The sequence below is a fragment of the Aquarana catesbeiana genome, linkage group LG04 (assembly GCF_042186555.1).
Source record: "Aquarana catesbeiana isolate 2022-GZ linkage group LG04, ASM4218655v1, whole genome shotgun sequence".
Lineage (NCBI taxonomy): Eukaryota > Metazoa > Chordata > Amphibia > Anura > Ranidae > Aquarana > Aquarana catesbeiana.
This window is the reverse complement of record NC_133327.1, coordinates 166,526,320-166,545,508: the sequence shown is the minus strand read 5'-3', so window position 1 is coordinate 166,545,508 and position 19,189 is coordinate 166,526,320. Positions and strand designations below refer to the sequence as shown.

The window sequence follows — 19,189 nt, the reverse complement described above, 5'->3', positions numbered from 1 at the left end:
TAAGACTTAATAAGCTTTTATTAAAAATAATCATGTTGCTATAATGCTTATGTTAAGTATAATATATATGTTCAGACAATAATTTTGGAAAGTACCTGCCTAGAGGTTGCCCAGCAATATCGGAGGGAGCTGAGAGCCTCATGTAGCACACAGGCCATTTTTTTTTGGCAATGACAGTCCTAGTGCAAAATAAATACAGATAATAGTGAGATGTACAGGTACAGTGGGTAACAGTTGTAGTATCAAATTCATTGTTTACAATATCACAAGATTTTCTGGTGTTGTACAACATAACATTCAGTCAGAGTCATACAGGCTCTTCATCCGTAGTCTGGCTCCACTTTCTTTGCTTGATGATATTTGTACATAAGGCACACGAGTCGTGTAATTCAGAAATCACCAGGATTTAAACAGGTCCATCATTCTGAGTGAGAGAAAATAGAGTTTTCTGTTACTGAAAAAATGTTAATGCATATTACACCTGTGACCAATGGGCAAAAACAGGAGGCACAAATTTGGTATAAATTATTTGTTTAGTAAATATAATGTAGGGAAAGACAAAGAATGTAGCCTAAAGAGTTCAGAAAATACAAAATGCAGCACTTGTTGGTTCCTTAAAACAATGTTACATTGTATATTTCTTCACCATTAGCTGTTTTCAGTCATTCTCCAGTCTTCATTTCTGTAATGGTGTAAGCCAGACCTTTTTTTCTAGTGGTTTAACATTTTGATACTTGTTTAAAAACAAACATAATATACCCCAGGTAACCCAGCCTTTAACTAGTCTGATTGAGGCTAGGAACCCTCTGCTAATGCCAACAGAGTAAAAACAGAAGGCATATATGAGCCTTTTTAAACCAGAGTGCCTTCAGCTTTCTTCAGGGGTGCCTTGGCAAAATGCCTAAAAATTGCCCAAAAATTGTATACAAGCCAACGGGTAGATCAAGCCTGTCTTTTAATTACACAAAGTCTATGGTTTTCATTGTGCACCAATACAACCTTCCAGCCTCTAGCCTCTTGAAAACCCTGTGCAGGCACCCAAAATCGCCCTTATCAACCAATGACATCATCGGTTGTTAAAGCAGAGTTCCGCCGAAAAAAAAAATAAATAAAAAGTCAGCAGCTACAAATACTGCAGATGCTGACTTTTAATATAAGGACACCTACCTGCCCAGGGGGCCCGCGATGTCCTCATCCGAAGCCGATCTGTCCCTCAGCTCCCGGGTGGAGGTGCCAGCATCTTCGGTAAGGGAATCAGGAAGTGAAGCCTTGCGGCTTCACAGTCTGGTTCCCTACTGCGCATGCACGAGTTGCGCTGCGCGATGCCACTGGTCCCTCCTGTCTTCTGGGACCTGTGTGTCTCCCAGAAGACATGGGGGGGCAGAGGAGGGGCCGGACATGGCATAGATAGCCATGGATACTGCGGCGATCTATGCACGGAAGTGGGAGCAAATACCTGGATTATACAGGCATCTGTTCCCCCCTCCCCCCTAAAAGGTGCCAAATGTGTTACCAGAGGGGGGGAAGTTCCATTTTTGGGTGGAACTCTGCTTTAAGGGGGACGTTGGGTGCCTTCTCAGTATACTTGTTTGCCCCTCCCCTGCCTGTTAGCACTGGGGTCACATTAGCTGAGTGAGGGAGAGAAACTGAGGGAGAAGAAAAACATTGGAATACTAGTCAATACCAGTGTGCAAAGGTGTATTTTGCTTTGGAAGAATAAATCATGATGGGTGTCCTACGTGTGTGAATGCTGCCGCATTATGTAAAACTATTACTTTCGTTTTTTTCATTTTAGAATAGGGTGCATGGGGTTTGTGCTAAAATTTAAAGGGTGCCTTGTCTGAATAGAAGGTTGAGAAACACTGGCATATGTACATCTCTTCTCATTGTTTAACACCTATTATTCCTACCCTTCTGTCACTGTAGATCTTTTGTACTTCACTAAAGGTTGAAGCCGGCCTCCAGTCACACATGATAGTTAAAGGGAATATACAGGGAATCTGGAAAGTATTCACAGCGCTTCACTTTTTCCACATTTTTTTAAGTTACAGCCTTATTCCAAAATGGATTACGTTCATTATTTTTCTCAACATTCTACAAACAATACCCCATAATGACAATGTGAAAGAAGTTTGTTTGAAATCTTTGCAAATTTATTAAAGATAAAAAATGAAAAAATCCAATGTACATAAGTATTCACAGCCTTTGCCATGACACCCAAAATTGAGCTCAGGTGCATCCTGTTTCCACTGATCATCTTTGAGATATTTCTACAACTTGATTGGAGTCCACCTGTGGTAAACTCAGTTGATTGGACATCATTTGGAAATTCACACACCTGTCTATATAGGGTCCCACAGTTAACAGGGCATTTCAGAGCTAAAACCAAGCCAGGAAGTCTAAGGAATTGTCTGTAGACCTCCGAGACCCGATTGGCACAAAGGCACAGATCTGGGGAAGGGTGCACAGTGGCCTCCATCAACCATAAATGGGAGAAGTTTGTAACCACCAGGACTCTTCCTAGAGTGGGCTGCCCAGCCAAACTAAGTGATTGGGGGAGAAGGGCCTTAGTCAGGGAGATGACCAAGAATCAGATGGTCACTCTGACAGAGCTCCAGCATTTTTCTGTGGAGAGAAAAGACCCTTCAAGAACAACAACCATCTCTGCAGCCCTCCACCAATCAGGCCTGTATGGTAGAGTGGCCAGACAGAAGTCACTCCTTAGTAAAAGGCACATGGCAGCCCACCTAGAGTTTGCCAAAAAGAGCTGAAGGACTCTCAGATCATGAAGAAACAAAATTCTCTGGTCTGATGAAACAAAGATTTTACTTTTTGGCCTGAATGTCAAGCCTCATGTTTGGAGGAAACCAGGCACCGCTCATCACCTGGCCAATACCATCCCTACAGTGAAGCATGGTCGTGGCAGCATCATGCCGTGAGGATGATTTTCAGTGGCAGGAACTGGGAGACTAGTCAGGATCGAGGAAAAGTTGAATGCGGCAATGTACAGAGACATCCTTAAAGAAAACCTGCTCCAGAGTGCTCTGGCCCTCAGACTGGGGCGAAGGTTCATCTTCCAACAGGACAACGACCCTAAGCACACAGCCAAGATAACAAAGGAGTGGCTACGGGACAACCCTGTGAATGTCCTTGAGTGGCCCAGCCAGAGCCCAGACTTGAACGCGATTGAACATCTCTGGAGAGATCTGAAAATGGCTGTGCACCGACGTTCCCCATCCAATCTGATGGAGCTTGAGAGGTCCTGCAAAGAACATTGGGAAAAATTGCCCAAAAATAGGTGTGCCAAGCTTATAGCATCATACTCAAAAAGACGTGAGGCTGTAATTGGTGCCAAAGGTGCTTCAACAAAGTATTGAGCAAAGGCTGTGAATACTTATGTATATGGGATTTCTTTAATTTTTTTTATTTTTACTAAACTTGCAAAGATTTTAAACAAACTTCTTTCATGTTGTCATTATGGGGTATTGTTTGTAGCATTGTGAGGAAAATAATGAATGTAATACATTTTGGAATAAGGCTGCAACATAACAAAATGTGGAAAAAGTGAAGCGCTGTGAATACTTTCCAGATTCACTGTATCCAACGCCCTAACTTTTTTTTTCATTTCGGATAAAGATGAGAATTGCTGGGACCTCTGTCAAATTTTCATTGCCTATCTGTCTCCTGATTTTCACTCACTAATGCAGCGTACACGCAGTCGGACTTCTCAACGGAAAAAGATATGATGGCTTTTCTGATGGGATTCCGCTCAAGTTTGCCTTGCATACACATGGTCACGCAAAAGTTCGCTGAATTTACGACCGTCAATAACACGGTGCCGTACAACACTACGACGAGCCGAGAAAATGAAGTTCAATTCTGCTGAGCATGTGTCAAATTGTTTCTGACTATGCATAGGAATTTTGTGCATCGGAATTGCCACAGACGTGCCACAGACGATTGCATTTTTGGCTAGGAACTTTTTCCGACCGAAAAATTAAGAAAAATTTTGCTGGCTGGAATTCGGCCAACAAAAGTCAGATGGAGCATACACACGGTCGCATTTTTCTACAAAAAAATCTCATTGTTCTTTTGCGGGCCGAAATTCCGCTCGTGTGTACGTGGCATGAGAGTAGATTTCCTGACACTTTTTTTGTGTCTCCTGGACAAAACGTGATAGGAAATCTCCTGAACAGGACTTCGATGGCAAAAAAGAAAAGAAAACTCACAATATCGACCTGATTTAAAACTTGGTGTGCACAGAGTAAAGAAAATGTACAATGTAATATAAGCAAGCCTACAGGCCATCTAGAATGCTAGGAATATATTATGTCAACATACATTTTGTGCACACAGCATAATTAATCAAATAAATAAATGTCCCAGGTTTTTAGCAAAAAAAAAAATAAAATGTATGGATCCATTTTCATATTACATATGAGTTCTTTAAGCTTTTCTTGTACAGTAATACAGTAATAATTTATCTGATACGCTGTCAATACTTTTCCAGGGACTTAATATTGATGAAAAAAGGACAGATTTGTTTCTTGACCATGCTAATGCTTTGGCCTCTATGCTTTCTAAATCTCTGACTTAGAAAAATATACGGATATATTAAGGATTACCATAAGGATATAATGACACTCATTTAAATCATGTTGTTTCAGGCCTGTGACTCAAAGGTATTAAAGATAGACAAAGCAAGGCAGTTGGTATTTTCAAAAGAGAGCCAGCAATGGCAGCTCCCTTACTTTCCTTTAAAGACAGCCACTTTAAGATGTCCACTTCTGAAAATGTAGTAATGCCAATGTAGAATTGTTAAATCATTATTTTATTGTTTTCTATATGTAAACTCAATATGTACAGTGCAAACAGGTTCTCTTGATCCATAACATAAGGTCAAATCGTTTTAAATGTCATGAAACATAATTAGTTATAATATAGACCATTTAACTTTCACCATGGAAGCAACCATGTCAATGAAACATTAGTCTAGATCAGTGGTCTCCAAACTATGGCTCGGGGGGGCGGATGTGGCCCTTTCCTTGCTTTTATCCAGCCCTTGAGGCCTTATTCCCCCATTGTCAGCCACAGTGGGCCATAGTTTCTGTTACTCTATTCCTCCCACTAACATCATTAATGAGGTACTATTCCTCCCATTGACACCAACGATGAGGCACTATTTTCCCCCACTGACACCAATGATGGGGCACTATTCCTCCCACTGACACAAACGATTAGGCACTATTCCTTTGTTACTGACACCAATGATGAGGTGCTATTCCTCCCATTGACACCAACGATGAAGCACTATTCCTCCCACTGACACAAAATGATGGGGCACTATTCCTCCCACTGACACCAATGATTGGGCACTATTCCTCCCACTGACACCAATGATGGGGCACTATTCCTCCCACTGACACCAATGATGGGGCACTACCCCTCCCACTGACACCAATGATGGGGCACTATTCCTCCTGCATTGAGGCCCTTGAGGCATTATTCCTCTACTGTCAGCCACAGTGGGCCATAGTTCCTGCTACTCTATTCCTCCCACTGACACCAGTGATGGGGCTCTATTCCTCCCAATGACACCAATGATGGGATACTATTCTTCCTACTGACACCAATGATGGAGCACTATTCCTCCCACTGACAACAACGATTGGGCACGTATTCCTTTGTTACTGACACCAATGATGGGGTGCTATTCCTTCCACTGACACCAATGATGGGGCACTATTCCTCCCACTGATACCAAAGATGGGGAACTGTTTACTCTCACTGACACCAGGTCATTTTTTACTCCCACTGGCCACAGTCCTGCCCCCCCTAAAGTTTGATGGACAGTAGACTGGCCTTTTGTTTGGAAAGTTTGCAGACCCCTGGTCTAGATAATATTTGGACAGGAGATCAGTTTTACAAAGAACACATCATTAAATTATTAACGAAACCTTGCTTCAGCTATGCCATTTGTTCCTTCTTAATAAGCAAACTATTTGTTCCTTCTTAATAAGCAAACTTCATTCTCATGAAAAAAGCAAAAAACATACCGATGAAAATAGCTTGTGCGGTCAATAATGGATTTTAAAGGCACAATATGAGACACACCCAATTATATAAAAAATATACATCTTATTGTAGACATGTTAAAAAGCTAGAATTTAAACATACATCCCTATATAAACAGGGGCTTCCTTTATGTATTTCTTCCTCATACAATAGAGGACATAAATAACCATATGAATAAATAATATGGCAGTTATGCATGTAATCCAAGTAGTCTTGTCCAATTCTTTACGGTCAACCTAACAACTCTGTTATTATCAAACAAATGAGCAAAAATTAGACTTGTACTGTATATATATTACATCAGTCTTATAAATAGCTAAATACAGAGACTTCATAGCTTACAGAATAGAATTCTTGTTAGTAATCCTTTGAACATTACCGATGGGAGGTATTAAACATAACCTGTGTGTACCTGTAGAGTAACATGTATACCTGGGGCCTATTTATCTCATAAGCAGTCCCGTCCTTTCCTGTTCTGCTCTTCTTTGGGGTTGGCTTTACCTGGGTCCCCTTTGCCCGCCCCCTAGACTGGTTCCTGTGGACTCCATTGATTATTGCCATTTTATGTAAGCTATGTAGTCTCAAAGTCAAACGGTCCTGAAGAAGCTACAATTCAAGCGAAGTGTGTTGACCATAAAGAATTGAACAAGACTACTTGGATTACATGCATAATTGCCATATTATTTAATCATATGGTTATTTATGTCCTGTATTGTTTGAGGGAGAAATACATGGGGGGGGCTCCCTTTTTATATGGGGATGTATCCCCCCTTCATGTCGTTATTAACTGTTTTTTAAATACTATTTTTTTTTAACATGTCTACAATAAAATGCATATTTTTTTATATAATTGGGTGTGTCTCATATTGTGCTTTTAAAATGCAAGCTAATCTAATTTAAGCTAATCTTGTCAATATGTTTTTTGCTATTATTTTCCTGGATGTGGCACTTTTTGAAAGCTATTTGTTTAAATAATTCTCAAGAACTTTAGTTCACAGTATGGCTGCTGATCTAGATGTTGTAAACATAGGATAAAAATTACTAGTGGACATTAAATCTTGTCATTGCACCATGCCCATTAGATTAAGGGGCTAAATATACAGTAAACGTAGAACTATAGACAAAACATTTTTTTATTTTTTTATTATTTTTTATCTTGACACTTAGGCAGAGTGTGGTGTTAGCTACACTGGAGTCATTTCTTCTTAGAGAACTGGACCTTCTGGCATTTGATAGGTAGAGGTGGAGGTTCACATTAGGCTTGTGCAGATATGTGTTTCAGCAGGTCTGTATCCTGTTCACTCTGTGAAACTGTGCCATAACACTGGGCAGAAGGTACTTTTGTGTGTGGAAAAACCCTAAAGTAACCCTTATTGGTGACAATCTTGTAAAGTTCCATGCCAGGCATGTTAAGAGGCTTAACCAGAGAATCAGTGAATCCATTCGGCAGTCCAATCTAGTCAGTAATTAGGGACTGAGCTCTAATTGGATTTACTTTAGCAAACCTCTAAAAAAAAGACATTGTTTAAACCGATCATTCAAGTTTGGTTTCAAATTTTTCCAGTTTTCTAACTAGCTGGACTGAGTGGCAATACATTTTTTTAATATGTAAAGGATTGCTTCAACCACATGCACGTGGTCGCTGCTAGTTATTGATTTGAGCAGACACCAGTTTCTGGTATGTTCTATTTGATGCAGACACACACTAAGGATCTTATTTACATTGGGCAAGTCCGTGTTTCCATATTTTCACTGCTTGATTAATACCCCCATTTTGATGCTTGTAGGCAGGTGCAGTTTACTTTCTCCACTGCAAGTGGTGCTCTTCTGCAGTGGCACTGCAGTTAGAGAGGAAGTCAAGAGGAACATGGTTCCTCTATGGCAGTGGTTCTCAACTCCTGTCCTTGGGACCCACTAACAGGCCAGGTTTGCAAGATAACTGAAATACATCACAGGTGATATAATTTGCTGCTCAGTGATTGCAGTATTCTAGTCTGCATCTCCCCAAGGTAATACTTAAATTCTGGCCTGTTAGTGGGTCCTGAGGACCGGAGTTGAGAACCACTGCTCTATGGTTTCCTGGGTCACTGGGGAAGCTATCTGCTTGGATGCTGCCGACCCATGAGATTCCAGCAGCTATCTTGGGTCAGACAGAGCCTTTTTAAGCCCTGGCTCCCAGGTTTGAGATGTATTTTGCAAATTGGTAGGTACCCTGCCTGGTAGGGACAGAACTCGCAGCAGGTAAAGATTCCTGACGAGAAGGAAAAGCATAGGACTTGCAACTTCTCTGGACATCTTCCTGCTAGGGCACAAAATGGCCAGGCTGCATTCTGCCCCTCTCAACGGGCGCTGTCAGTTCGACTGAATCCTGCTCTCTACGTGCTGTTGGAACTGTGAGTGTTCCCAGTTGGGCTACCTTCCCACTAGGTTACTTATACACAGTCTTTGCATTATTTCAATACAAGTTCATTCATGGCACCAGGACTATGTGTGTGTTATCACCACCACACCACGCTGCACCCCACTTATATGCTCACATGTATTAAAGTGCAGGACCACACTTTCTGGATGTGTATTTCTGTGATAGAGTTGTTACTTGCCAGTTCAGCAAGTTATAAATGAGGGAGGAACTTAGGAGGGCTTACAGTAGAGAAGCACAGGCAGGACATCACTAGCGATGTTTACTTGTAGTACAAAGAGCTAGCAGGAGGTTCTGAAATAATTGTTCCTCTATACATACAGTATCTCACAAAAGTGAGTACACCTCTCATATTTTTGTAAATATATTATTATATCTTTTCATGTGACAACACTGAAGAAATTACACTTTGCTACAATATAAAGTAGTGAGTGTACAGCTTGTATAACAGTGTGAATTTGCTGTCCCCTCAAAATAACTTAACACAGCCATTAATGTCTAAACCGCTGGCAACAAAAGTGAGTACACCCCTAAGTGAAAATGTCCAAACTGGGCCCAAATAGCTATTTTCCCTCCCTGGTGTCATGTGTCTCGTTAGTGTTACAAGGTGACAGGTGTGAATGGGGAGCAGGTGTGTTAAATGTAGTGTTATTGCTCTCACTCTCTCATTCTGGTCACTGGAAGTTCAACATGCCACCTTATGGCAAAGAACCCTCTGAGGATCTGAAAAAAAGAATTGTTGCTCTACATAAAGATGGCCTAGGCTATAAGAAGATTGCCAAGACCCTGAAACTGAGTTGCAGCACAGTGGCAAAGACCATACAGCTGTTTAACAGGACAGGTTGCACTCAGAACAGGCCTCGCCATGGTCGACCAAAGAAGTTGAGTGCATGTGCTCAGCGTCATATCCAGAGGTTGTCTTTGGGAATTAGATGTATGAGTGCTGCCAGCATTGCTGCAGAGGTTGAAGGGGTGGTGGGTCAGCCTGTCAGTGGTCAGACCATACTCCACACACTGCATCAAATTGGTCTGCATGGCTGCCATCCCAGAAGGAAGCCTCTTCGAAAGATGATGCACAAGAAAGCCCGCACACAGTTTGCTGAAGACAAGCAGACTAAGGACATGGATTACTGGAACCATATCCTGTGGTCTGATGAGGCCAAGATAAACTTATTTGGTTCAGATGGTGTCAAGCGTGTGTGGTGACAACCAGGTGAGTACAAAGACAAGTGTGTCTTGTCTACAGTCAAGCATGGTGGTGGGAGTGTCATGGTCTGGTGCTGCATGAGTGCTGCTGGCACTGGGGAACTACAGTTCATTGAGGGAACCATGAATGCCAACATGTACTTTGACATACTGAAGCAGAGCATGATCCCCTCCCATTGGAGACTGGGCCGCAGGGCAGTATTCCAACATGATAACGACCCCAAACACACCTCCACGATGACCACTGCCTTGCTATAGAAGCTGAGGGTAAGGGTGATGGACTGGCCAAGCATGTCTCCAGACCTAAACCCTATTGAGCATCTGTGGGGCATCCTCAAACGGAAGGTGGAGGAGCGCAAGGTCTCTAACATCCACCAGCTCCGTAATGTCAACATGGGGGAGTGGAAGAGGACTCCAGTGGCAACCTGTGAAGCTCTGTTGAACTCCATGTCCAAGAGGGTTAAGGCAGTGCTGGAAAATAATGGAAAATATTGACACTTTGGGCCCAATTTGGACATTTTCACTTAGGGGTGTACTCACTTTTGTTGCCAGCGGTTTAGACATTAATGGCTGTGTGTTGAGTTATTTTGAGGGTACAGCAAATATACACTGTTATACAAGCTGTACACTTACTACTTTAAATTGCAGCAAAGTGTCATTTCTTCAGTGTTGTCACATGAAAAGATATAATATAATATTTACAAAAATGTGAGGGGTGTACTCATTTTTGTGAAATACTGTATATCTGAGGTAGCATGGTTATGTGAATCATAAGAGTATGTGCATTACTTCGCACATCATTTGACAGGTAAAACATTCCTTATAATTTTTTTTTAATGTGTGGTTCTAAGGTAAGGCCTTCAAAAAATTGACAAATTAAAAACGTGGTGGTCTTATTTCTAACAAAAAAAAAAAGTCACATACATTATGAATTACTGATGTTTAAAGTAGATTTAGTAATCTCATCCTATTTACTCTAAATGTATGAACCACACCCAAACTATAAGATGAAAGGCTGTTCAATCAAAAACTCACCATTGACCTGCCTCGATTTTTAGCTATATCGCTGGATTTGTTTGTTTTTTACTGTGTATGCATTGTCTCTTTTGAGCATTTAATGTTGCAGAGGTTTCCATCAATTGCGTTACAATAAATATTCAATATTAGTCATGAGTTATTTTATGAAAGTGCTTATCATGAAAAGTATTTAGACACTGGATGCTCACAAGTGTAGCATTTGATGTTTTCCAGTACATAAGTAGTTTAGAACCTAGTAATGTATTGTGTGTTCTAATTAGGAGTTGAGAAAATAAAAAAAGAAAACTCGATTTATCCTGACTCCAAACCAAGCAACCTGATGTTTAGTAGATACATACTGTATATGGTAAAATCTTACAAATCCAAGCAGTTAAAGCTAGTCTACTACACTATAGAGGGATACACACTATACAATATCTATTTTCTTTAGATTTTTTTCCTTTAGGTTAACAAAACCATACAATATTAGGTCAAACCTAAACATGTTCAATTCGTATGCAATCAGGCAGGCCCTTCTACTACATAGTTGAAGGTAAATCTAAAGGGAATCGAACAACAAAAGTTGTATAGTGTGTATCCAGCTTATGAGGAGAACAATGCATGTGGCTGTGTCATGGCTAAAAATCTTCATTCTGCCCATTTAGTATGTGAGTGGATTTTATTTGGGAGCAGTAGGCTTGGTCTGTCCCATGCAAATGTAAACTTTTTTGCCTGTTTAACAACTTTTAATATTGTACTTCTCTGTTTAGCTGCAAAACTTTTATGTGTATATAAAACAGATAAAAAAAAAAAAAATCTGATTTTTTTTACTAAGAAGTATTACTAGGAAAGTTGTTTCAACTTACCCCACAGCACCCACAGCACTTGCAATCTCCACAGATTGTCCCTATTAATCCATTGATAGCTTGTATAGCACAGAGTACAGCTTGTACCCCACCCATAATCAGAAGCATACAGAAGAGGGTCAGGTTCCAGGTTATGGTGATTTTTGTATCTATGTCTTTAAATTTTGTACATGTTTCCCATAATGTGTGGTTTCCAAGGTAATTGCTTAAAAAAAAAAATGTTAAATTAAAAATGCAGCCTTATTTCTCACAAAAACAATTCCATATGCATGCATACATTACTGATGTTTAAAGCAGATTTAGTAATGTTGCCTTGCTTACTCTAAATTTACTATCAAATGAAAGGCCATTCAATCAAAAATGCTCCATCACTTTTCAATTTCTGCTTATGTATGTAGCAGGTATCCTAGTAATGGGTTATTTTACAATGGTTAATCTATTGGCAATGGTGGATAAACCCCTGTATAAGCACAAAGGGGCCTCTCAGATCCTGGGGTCCATTAAAAGAAGGGGGCATCGGTCGCTGTCTGTAGCAGGCCCCAAAACCTCGGAGGCTGGACGCCATCTGAGGTACTTGCATAGAGCTTCAGTTCCTGCTCTGTAGGTGGATTGATTTCTGCCTAATGGTGTAGTTACAGCACTAACATCAACTATAGAAGCCAACAGAGTGAACTCCTATGCTGATTTCACAGGTTTTTCTTCAGATAAGTAACTGCTGAACACCATTGAATGGGTGCCCTTTTCCCAATGACAGTAATAATAGGAGGCTTCCTGCCATTGACTATCAACAAAAGGGGGATTTTCACCATTATTACCAATGTAAGGGAGGTATTTACACTGACCATTATTATATTCGGGCTATTTGTGGTCAGTAAAGAATGTTTTTGTGAAATTGGTGGTCAGAGATTTTGCAATGACCACCAATGTAATGTGAGCATTTTCATGGACCACCACTTTAACAAGGGGATTCTGCAGTGGCCAACTATGTAAGGGGGACATCTAAACTGACCACCCCTGTGACATGATCATTTTCATGCAATAATAATATAAAGAGGGACATTTGCAAATCTAATGGGGGTACTCTGATCACCAATTTCACAATTTAATTCTGCTCCAACCAATAATGTTGCATTTACATTGACAGTCAAATTATCAATAACATTTACACTCATCACCATGTTTCTTCTGAATTTACACTAGTTACCATGTATTGAAGGACATTTATATTAAGTACAATTTTACAGGGGCTATAATAAGTGGCAGTGAGTTGCAGTTTTTGTATATATTTAAGGTTTTAAATGAGGGGAGTTGATGGTGACTTTATTTGAGGGGGCTGAACATTAGGGAGCGTGGTGATGTGTGAATATGAAGTGGTTTACCGTGGGCTGGGGGGGGGGGGGGGGCAGCTGGTATTTGAATATGATGGGTCCAGTGGTGTCTGAATATGAGGGTGCTTTACCATAGGGGAGACTGGTGGAGTATAAAAAGAATGACATTAGGGATGTGGGACTGGTAATTCACATTTTTACTGGGTTTTCATTTGGGAAAGGCAGCTAGTATGTGAATATAATGGACCTGGATGTGAGGGGGCTTCAAATTGGAGAAGGGGGCTTGTAGTAGCTGAATATGAAGGGTTGTACTTTAGGAAGTTGTAGGTACTAAACATAAGAAGGCTGATGGTGGTTGCATATAGAAGGGAGTACATGAGGGGAACCAGTGGTGGATAAGACTGGAGATGAGCCGCTCTGTCATATATTATGTGGTTACCATGTGATAATCTAAATTGCTTTTGCCACATAAAATGGTTTTGGTGCCTAAATGACGTGGGCACTTTATATTAGCTGTTCAGCGACAGGTCCTCTGAAAAGATTGCCCAGCTTGATGACGCCATGAAGATTGGTCCAGCCAGCGCAGGCACAGACTGCAGTGCTAGATCACCATTCTCTTACGTCTTAAAACAATGCCAGCGAGGGATACAGATAGAAAACATTAGGAAATCCTTTTTGTTTTTTTATTTTTTTATCTTGTAATTGGGTTAGAAGGGGTGGGATTGGTGGGGACTCTAATTTGCCAAAGATGGGCTTTAGTTCAATTATTTATTTAATCTCAAAGTTTACAAACATAAATATGATTTAGGGTTTTTTTTGTTTTGCATTAAATTAACAATTAACTGTTGAAAGTTTTATTTTCTCATAAATCATTATTTTATTTTATCTTACAGTTCAGTACACTATAATACATGGTTATTTTCAGTCATGTATCAACTCACGTTGGCTCTCATTGCTGAAAATAATATTTGTTATATAATTTAGCATGTCATTTGCTGTTATGTGCCCATGCTGGGACAATAAAAAGAAAGTACACTAAGAACTGAAAAATAGAGAGAGAAAATAAAAATAAATTCTGATAATGCAACCTTCTTCTATTTTTTAAAATGTTTCTATATTTTTAATTTCATTTTCTTATTTTATCTTTAGAATATCACACTTATATGGACAATATTAATTTAAGCCTACCCTTCACTAAAAGGATAATCCCAGGTAGGTTGACCTTCTTTTTCGAAATAACATATTGGTCCTTTATTGATAGCCACTATAGAAACAATAAAATTGTAGCCGGCTCCGACAAATCCGATAGCAGCAAACAGGATGGAAGAAAAACTCTGTAGAGAAATAATAAACAGGTTTATCAAACTTCTTTTACAGATAAATAGCAAAATTGTTAATTTGTAAATCAATAGCTAAAATAATCATGCAAGTGAGCAGAGTATAAAAACGAAAGATTAATTATTGCAGATTAAAGTTGCATTTTAATAAGTGAGGTTTAAGCTCCACACTGTCATGTTTGAAATACAGTATTATTAAACCCTATAAAGCACATATGTGCTATGTGCTATAAATCTCAGCACCTATGGTTGCTTTCAATTCAATTCCTACCGGGGACATTTGTTAATTTTTCACATACATGTTAAAATCTGCATGTTTTATAGAAAACCCCCAAACATTATATATTATCTGAAACCAAAGGCCCCGGAGGATAAAATTATGGCTGTTGCAGTTTTTTTATATAACATGATATTTGCGCAGCCATTTATTAAACATCAAATCAAAAATTTCTAGAAAAAAATTACACTGAAATTAACTTTAATGCACACAAACACAATATAACACCCATTTTTTGAAAGTATGAAATATGAGGTTGCGTCAAGTAAATAGATACCAATCCTGCCAAGATTTAAACTTGTATATGCCTGTGAAATAGCAACAAACTACGGTACCTAAAATTGTTGATAGGCAATGCTTTAAAAGCCTTTACAGGTTATCAATTTAGAGTTAATCAGGAGTTTTAGCACTAGATTTACTGCTTTCACTCTGATGTTCGCAGTAATACCTCACATGTGTGGTGCAATCACTATTTACATATGCGTGCCAGACCTATGTGCACATTTGCATTTGCATGTGAGCATTGGAGGACGAGGGTGCTTCTAAATTTTTTTTTTATTATTATATTTAAAAATTTTTTTACACTTTTTAATTGAAGTTTACTGCTATCACAAAGGGTGAACATGTCCCTTGTGATAGTTTTAGGAGTTACAGGTACCCTTTATTGAGACATCAGGGGTCTACTAGACCCTTGATATCTCCATTGCCCTTCAAAACATTTGATCAAACACAGATCTGTTTGATCAGATGCTTCCCCTCACTGTAGCAGTGACAGCACTAAAACCGAAGTGACGAAATCCTCCACTTCTGTCTTCATTCATCACAGCCATCCTAACTGCTTACAGAAGTCCTGGGCTCCCTGGTGGAATGGGGGATCCAGGGGATGGAAACAGGCAACAGCGGTAGGGGGGTAGCCCTTCCAAGCGCTGTAAAAATGATTGGGCAGCTGTAGGGTTGGAAAACTCAGTCTAACAAACCACATATATTTCTGCATAGAGTAACATAACATTTGATGTTGCTTACCCACTGAAAGTAATCATTGTTTATAACGAACACAGTGTATAGGAAAATGTCTAGCCATGTTTGTATGTACTTACTGCAAATCTCTTGCCACAGCTTTCATTGCCACAGCACCCACAGCAGTCATTTTTCTTCATACCCAAAAATACCAGCGCAGGAAAAATCATCTATAAAATGGAAACCATTGGTGAAATAATTAATGATGTAGAGGTCTCTTAATTTAAAGTATATATTTGCATAATATGGCTTGTGCCTTATAACAGGAGAGGCTTCATCTCTCATTCTTTCACTGTTGCCAGTTGTCCTAGACTGTAGCATCCATTAGGGTTGAGTGTTTAGTTGCAATAAATAATTGTGAAAATTAACCTAAAAAATTCTCTTGGGAGTTTTGCCCAAATTCTCTTTATTATTATTGAGTATAAAATAAACATGGCTATGGAGGTTTATTTATTCACTGTTAATAGCATGCCTATTATGGGCCTGCCTGGGTATTAGGGAAGGGAGTATATAGGGGATGGAAGGGTGTGATTATATAGTAAGAGATGGGAAAGGGGATAGGGAAGGAAAAAAGTTATTCTCAGTTTTTTCTTCCCCAATATCACTATTGGGTTGTTTTTTTTTTGTCTTTTCTTCCACGTTACAACACATGAAGTTGGGGCAGGCAGGAGATGATGGAGGTGGGAGAGGGAAAATGGGGTAAGGGGTTGAGGACAAGGTATGGGTGTAAAGACCTGGTAACTACTAGATTTTCTTCGTGAAGATTGATTGAATCATATGCACTCAGATTTGGGGAGACCACGCCTCTCCTGATGTCCCTATCCTCCCTATTAGGGAATGATTACGGCTGCCATGATAAATGTAAAGGGTTTTTGCATAATAAAAGTCACTCAAAGAAAATCTAGATATACCCTTGGTATATAAGAATAGGCAAGCCTCAGTGTTGATGGGCTGTTGACTGCAGAACTGCAGGACCCAATCAGCAGTTTTTTAGCAAATAATTTACTGAAAGTGAAATAAAAAGTAGAGAAATATTACTACAAAATGTGAATGAATTGGGGGAAGTGTACACAGCTGGGTATTTTATGCTGTTTTGGGAGGAATACTAGAAATGAAGAACAGCCTTACGTACTCAGTAATTGATTACGGTTTTTGTCAGGTCTGTCATGGCAGACAGACTTCTGCTGGTCAAGAGCTATTGAGGGGGGCAGGTCATTTAGCTTGCTTGAATGGATGCAAGTAATTTAGCTTTCTTGAGGGGGGGCAAGCCATTTAGCTTTCTCTCTGCCCTGCTTACTATAACCGATTGCCCTTTATTTCTCAAAATACTGTTTTCCACTTTTTTACCTTACACTGCACCTGCTGATCTCCTATAGCCCCTTTCAGAAATTCCTGTCTAATGGCCCGTACACACGATCCGAATATCGTACAAAATGGTCGTCCGAGGAAGGATCGTGCGATATTCGGATTGTGTGTACACTGCTTTCGACAGCCAATCACGACCGTTCATCCGATATTATTCGATCGGAAATACCCGAAAAATTTCCTCGTATGATTCCAAATCGTACGATTTTCATTTAGTCAGTATAGTTGTCGTCCGAAAATACAATACAAATAAATTACAACACATGACATCACTTCCGATTTTTTTGTCTGTCGTACGAGAATTTTCTTAACTTTATTTAGCTATTCAATTTCTATTTGCGACTATTAAGCGAGAAGGGTCGTACGATCGGTCGTACGATATTCGGGCCATTAGGCTGTGTTTCACACTGATACTATACGACTGTCATCCTACTTTGCTCTGCGACATCAGTCCTACATCGATCCCACATCCATCCGACTTGAATGAACAGGATACTACTTTGATCCAACTTTGTGCTAGTATGACAAAACGATCCCAGTGTGACATAAATTCGTTTTACTGCTGCTGTAATCACCATGTCGGATGTCACAAGTCGGATGGTTAGGACAAGGATCTGACTTTGGTCCGACTTCAATAATATTCAATGGGCTGAAGTAGGACCAAAGTCGGACCAAAGTAGTGCAGGAACCTTTTTCAAAGTCGGACCGACTTGTGTCGGAACAGTTAGGACAGCTCTCATAGGGAATCATTAATTTTCACACGTCATGCGACATGAGCTCCCAATGTCGGAGCGTTTGTTGTACCCATGTGAACCCAGCCTGAATGTACTTGCTCCAGCAAGTACATTCATTACTCCGGCAAGTACATATCATTACTCCGGCCCGCCTTCCTGACGGGCCATGCATGCAAATTGTTTGTTAGTATTGCTGGTTGAAGTCTTTAGCAGAGGTACATGTGACAGGGTGATGAAGCAAGAACATGGGTGGGAGACAAGGGCAGAGTGTTGTTACCCTATGGCAGTGCTTGGACAAGGACCAGCATGGGGGATATTTTAATAAAAACTGCTGATTAAAACTATTGAACATAGCTTCTGAAATCGCAATAACATGTTAAAATATATATATTAAATATTAGTGTTTGGGTTTAAATCTACTTTAAGCAGCATAACCCATCTCCTCTTACCTTCTTTGCTTTGGCATAAACCTGATAGTTTGTTGGATATCTAAATCTCCAACCAGTGATGCATTAGTGACTCAAAAATATTAAAAACATGTAAAACATTGCACCCATTTACTATCTCTATTTTAATGCATTTTATCTCTTAAATATGATTTTTATCCACATCTCACAGGGTTATATTTTCAATTCTTCGCTGAAATGTTTTTATAAAATAAGTGTGGTAAATTCATCTGATACCTATGCATTTATTTTTTTTAAAACAAATAACCTTGTTTATGAAAATACTGCATGTAATATGTTTTTAGAATTGAGCTTATAATCAACTGCAAGAACCCTATAATTGTGCTATTATTGCTTTGCTATCGCTATGGTATGATGACAAATAATGTGAAGACCCCATGCGCTAGTAAATAACTGCTGTTTACATAGGACTTCAGTTAAGGTCTCCTTTATTTTTCAGAAAGCCTCCTAAAATACTCCCTTATCATTTCTTTAATCTTCAGTCTAACAAAGGTTTCACAGTTCATACATATTGGTATATTGTGCCCTACTCACCAGCACTCCAGATCCCAACAGTCCGCCAAGGTAGAAAACTTCCCTCGATATGTGATCATTGCTCTCTGCAACCTTTCCAGCAGGAAAAAACAGTAAAATGTTGGCCAGTAGACATAGAATGGCTAAAGGAATTAGGGTAATACCTAGGCACTTGGCACAACCTCCTGTGCACATCTTTGACCTCAACAGGTAACTGGCCTTTATATATCAAAATGTCACCACTTATAAAATACTGCTCTCCTGTGAAAGACAGTCCAGTGTACTGTTATCCACTACTGAAAAGCTTACTATTGTCTGTGCTTTTATGGTGACCTGGTAATTTATATGTCCCACAGCTTGTGGATAAATCCTATGACATAATGCTCCGAGCAATAGTTTGTCATGACAACTAATAACCCCTGTTAATATTCTACTTAAGGATCCAGGACAATCACATAGACTTTTCATTTTTCCTACAACATGAATATATAATGCTTCCTCAAAAGTCACACAGCAGTATTGTATTGATGTCACAAACTCAAAAGCCTATAGATTTTGTTCTAAAGAC

The 19,189-nt window shown here is 39.6% G+C and overlaps 1 protein-coding gene across 1 annotated transcript; it reads right to left on the bottom strand.

Moving 5' to 3' along the window:
- On the bottom strand, nt 1-18,960 carry LOC141139616 (transmembrane 4 L6 family member 4-like). Its single transcript, XM_073625919.1, has 5 exons — nt 18,643-18,960; nt 15,623-15,712; nt 14,100-14,245; nt 11,584-11,788; nt 1-424 (listed from the first exon to the last, which is right to left on the bottom strand). The coding sequence occupies exons 1-5, from the start codon at nt 18,814-18,816 to the stop codon at nt 407-409; spliced, it is 633 nt and encodes a 210-aa protein (XP_073482020.1). The 5' UTR covers nt 18,817-18,960; the 3' UTR covers nt 1-406.
- Between the last annotated feature and the right edge of the window lie 229 nt (nt 18,961-19,189).

What these genes read in the sequence shown, in the direction of transcription:
- LOC141139616 (XM_073625919.1), bottom strand. Translation starts at nt 18,816, where the DNA reads ATGTGCACAGGAGGTTGTGCCAAGTGCCTAGGTATTACCCTAATTCCT. An exon ending in TGTTGGGATCTGGAGTGCTG is followed by an intron (nt 15,713 to 18,642) that starts GTGAGTAGGGCA and finishes TCCATTTTATAG; the next exon opens with ATGATTTTTCCTGCGCTGGT. An exon ending in GATTATCCTTTTAGTGAAGG is followed by an intron (nt 11,789 to 14,099) that starts GTAGGCTTAAAT and finishes TTTTTTTTTAAG; the next exon opens with CAATTACCTTGGAAACCACA.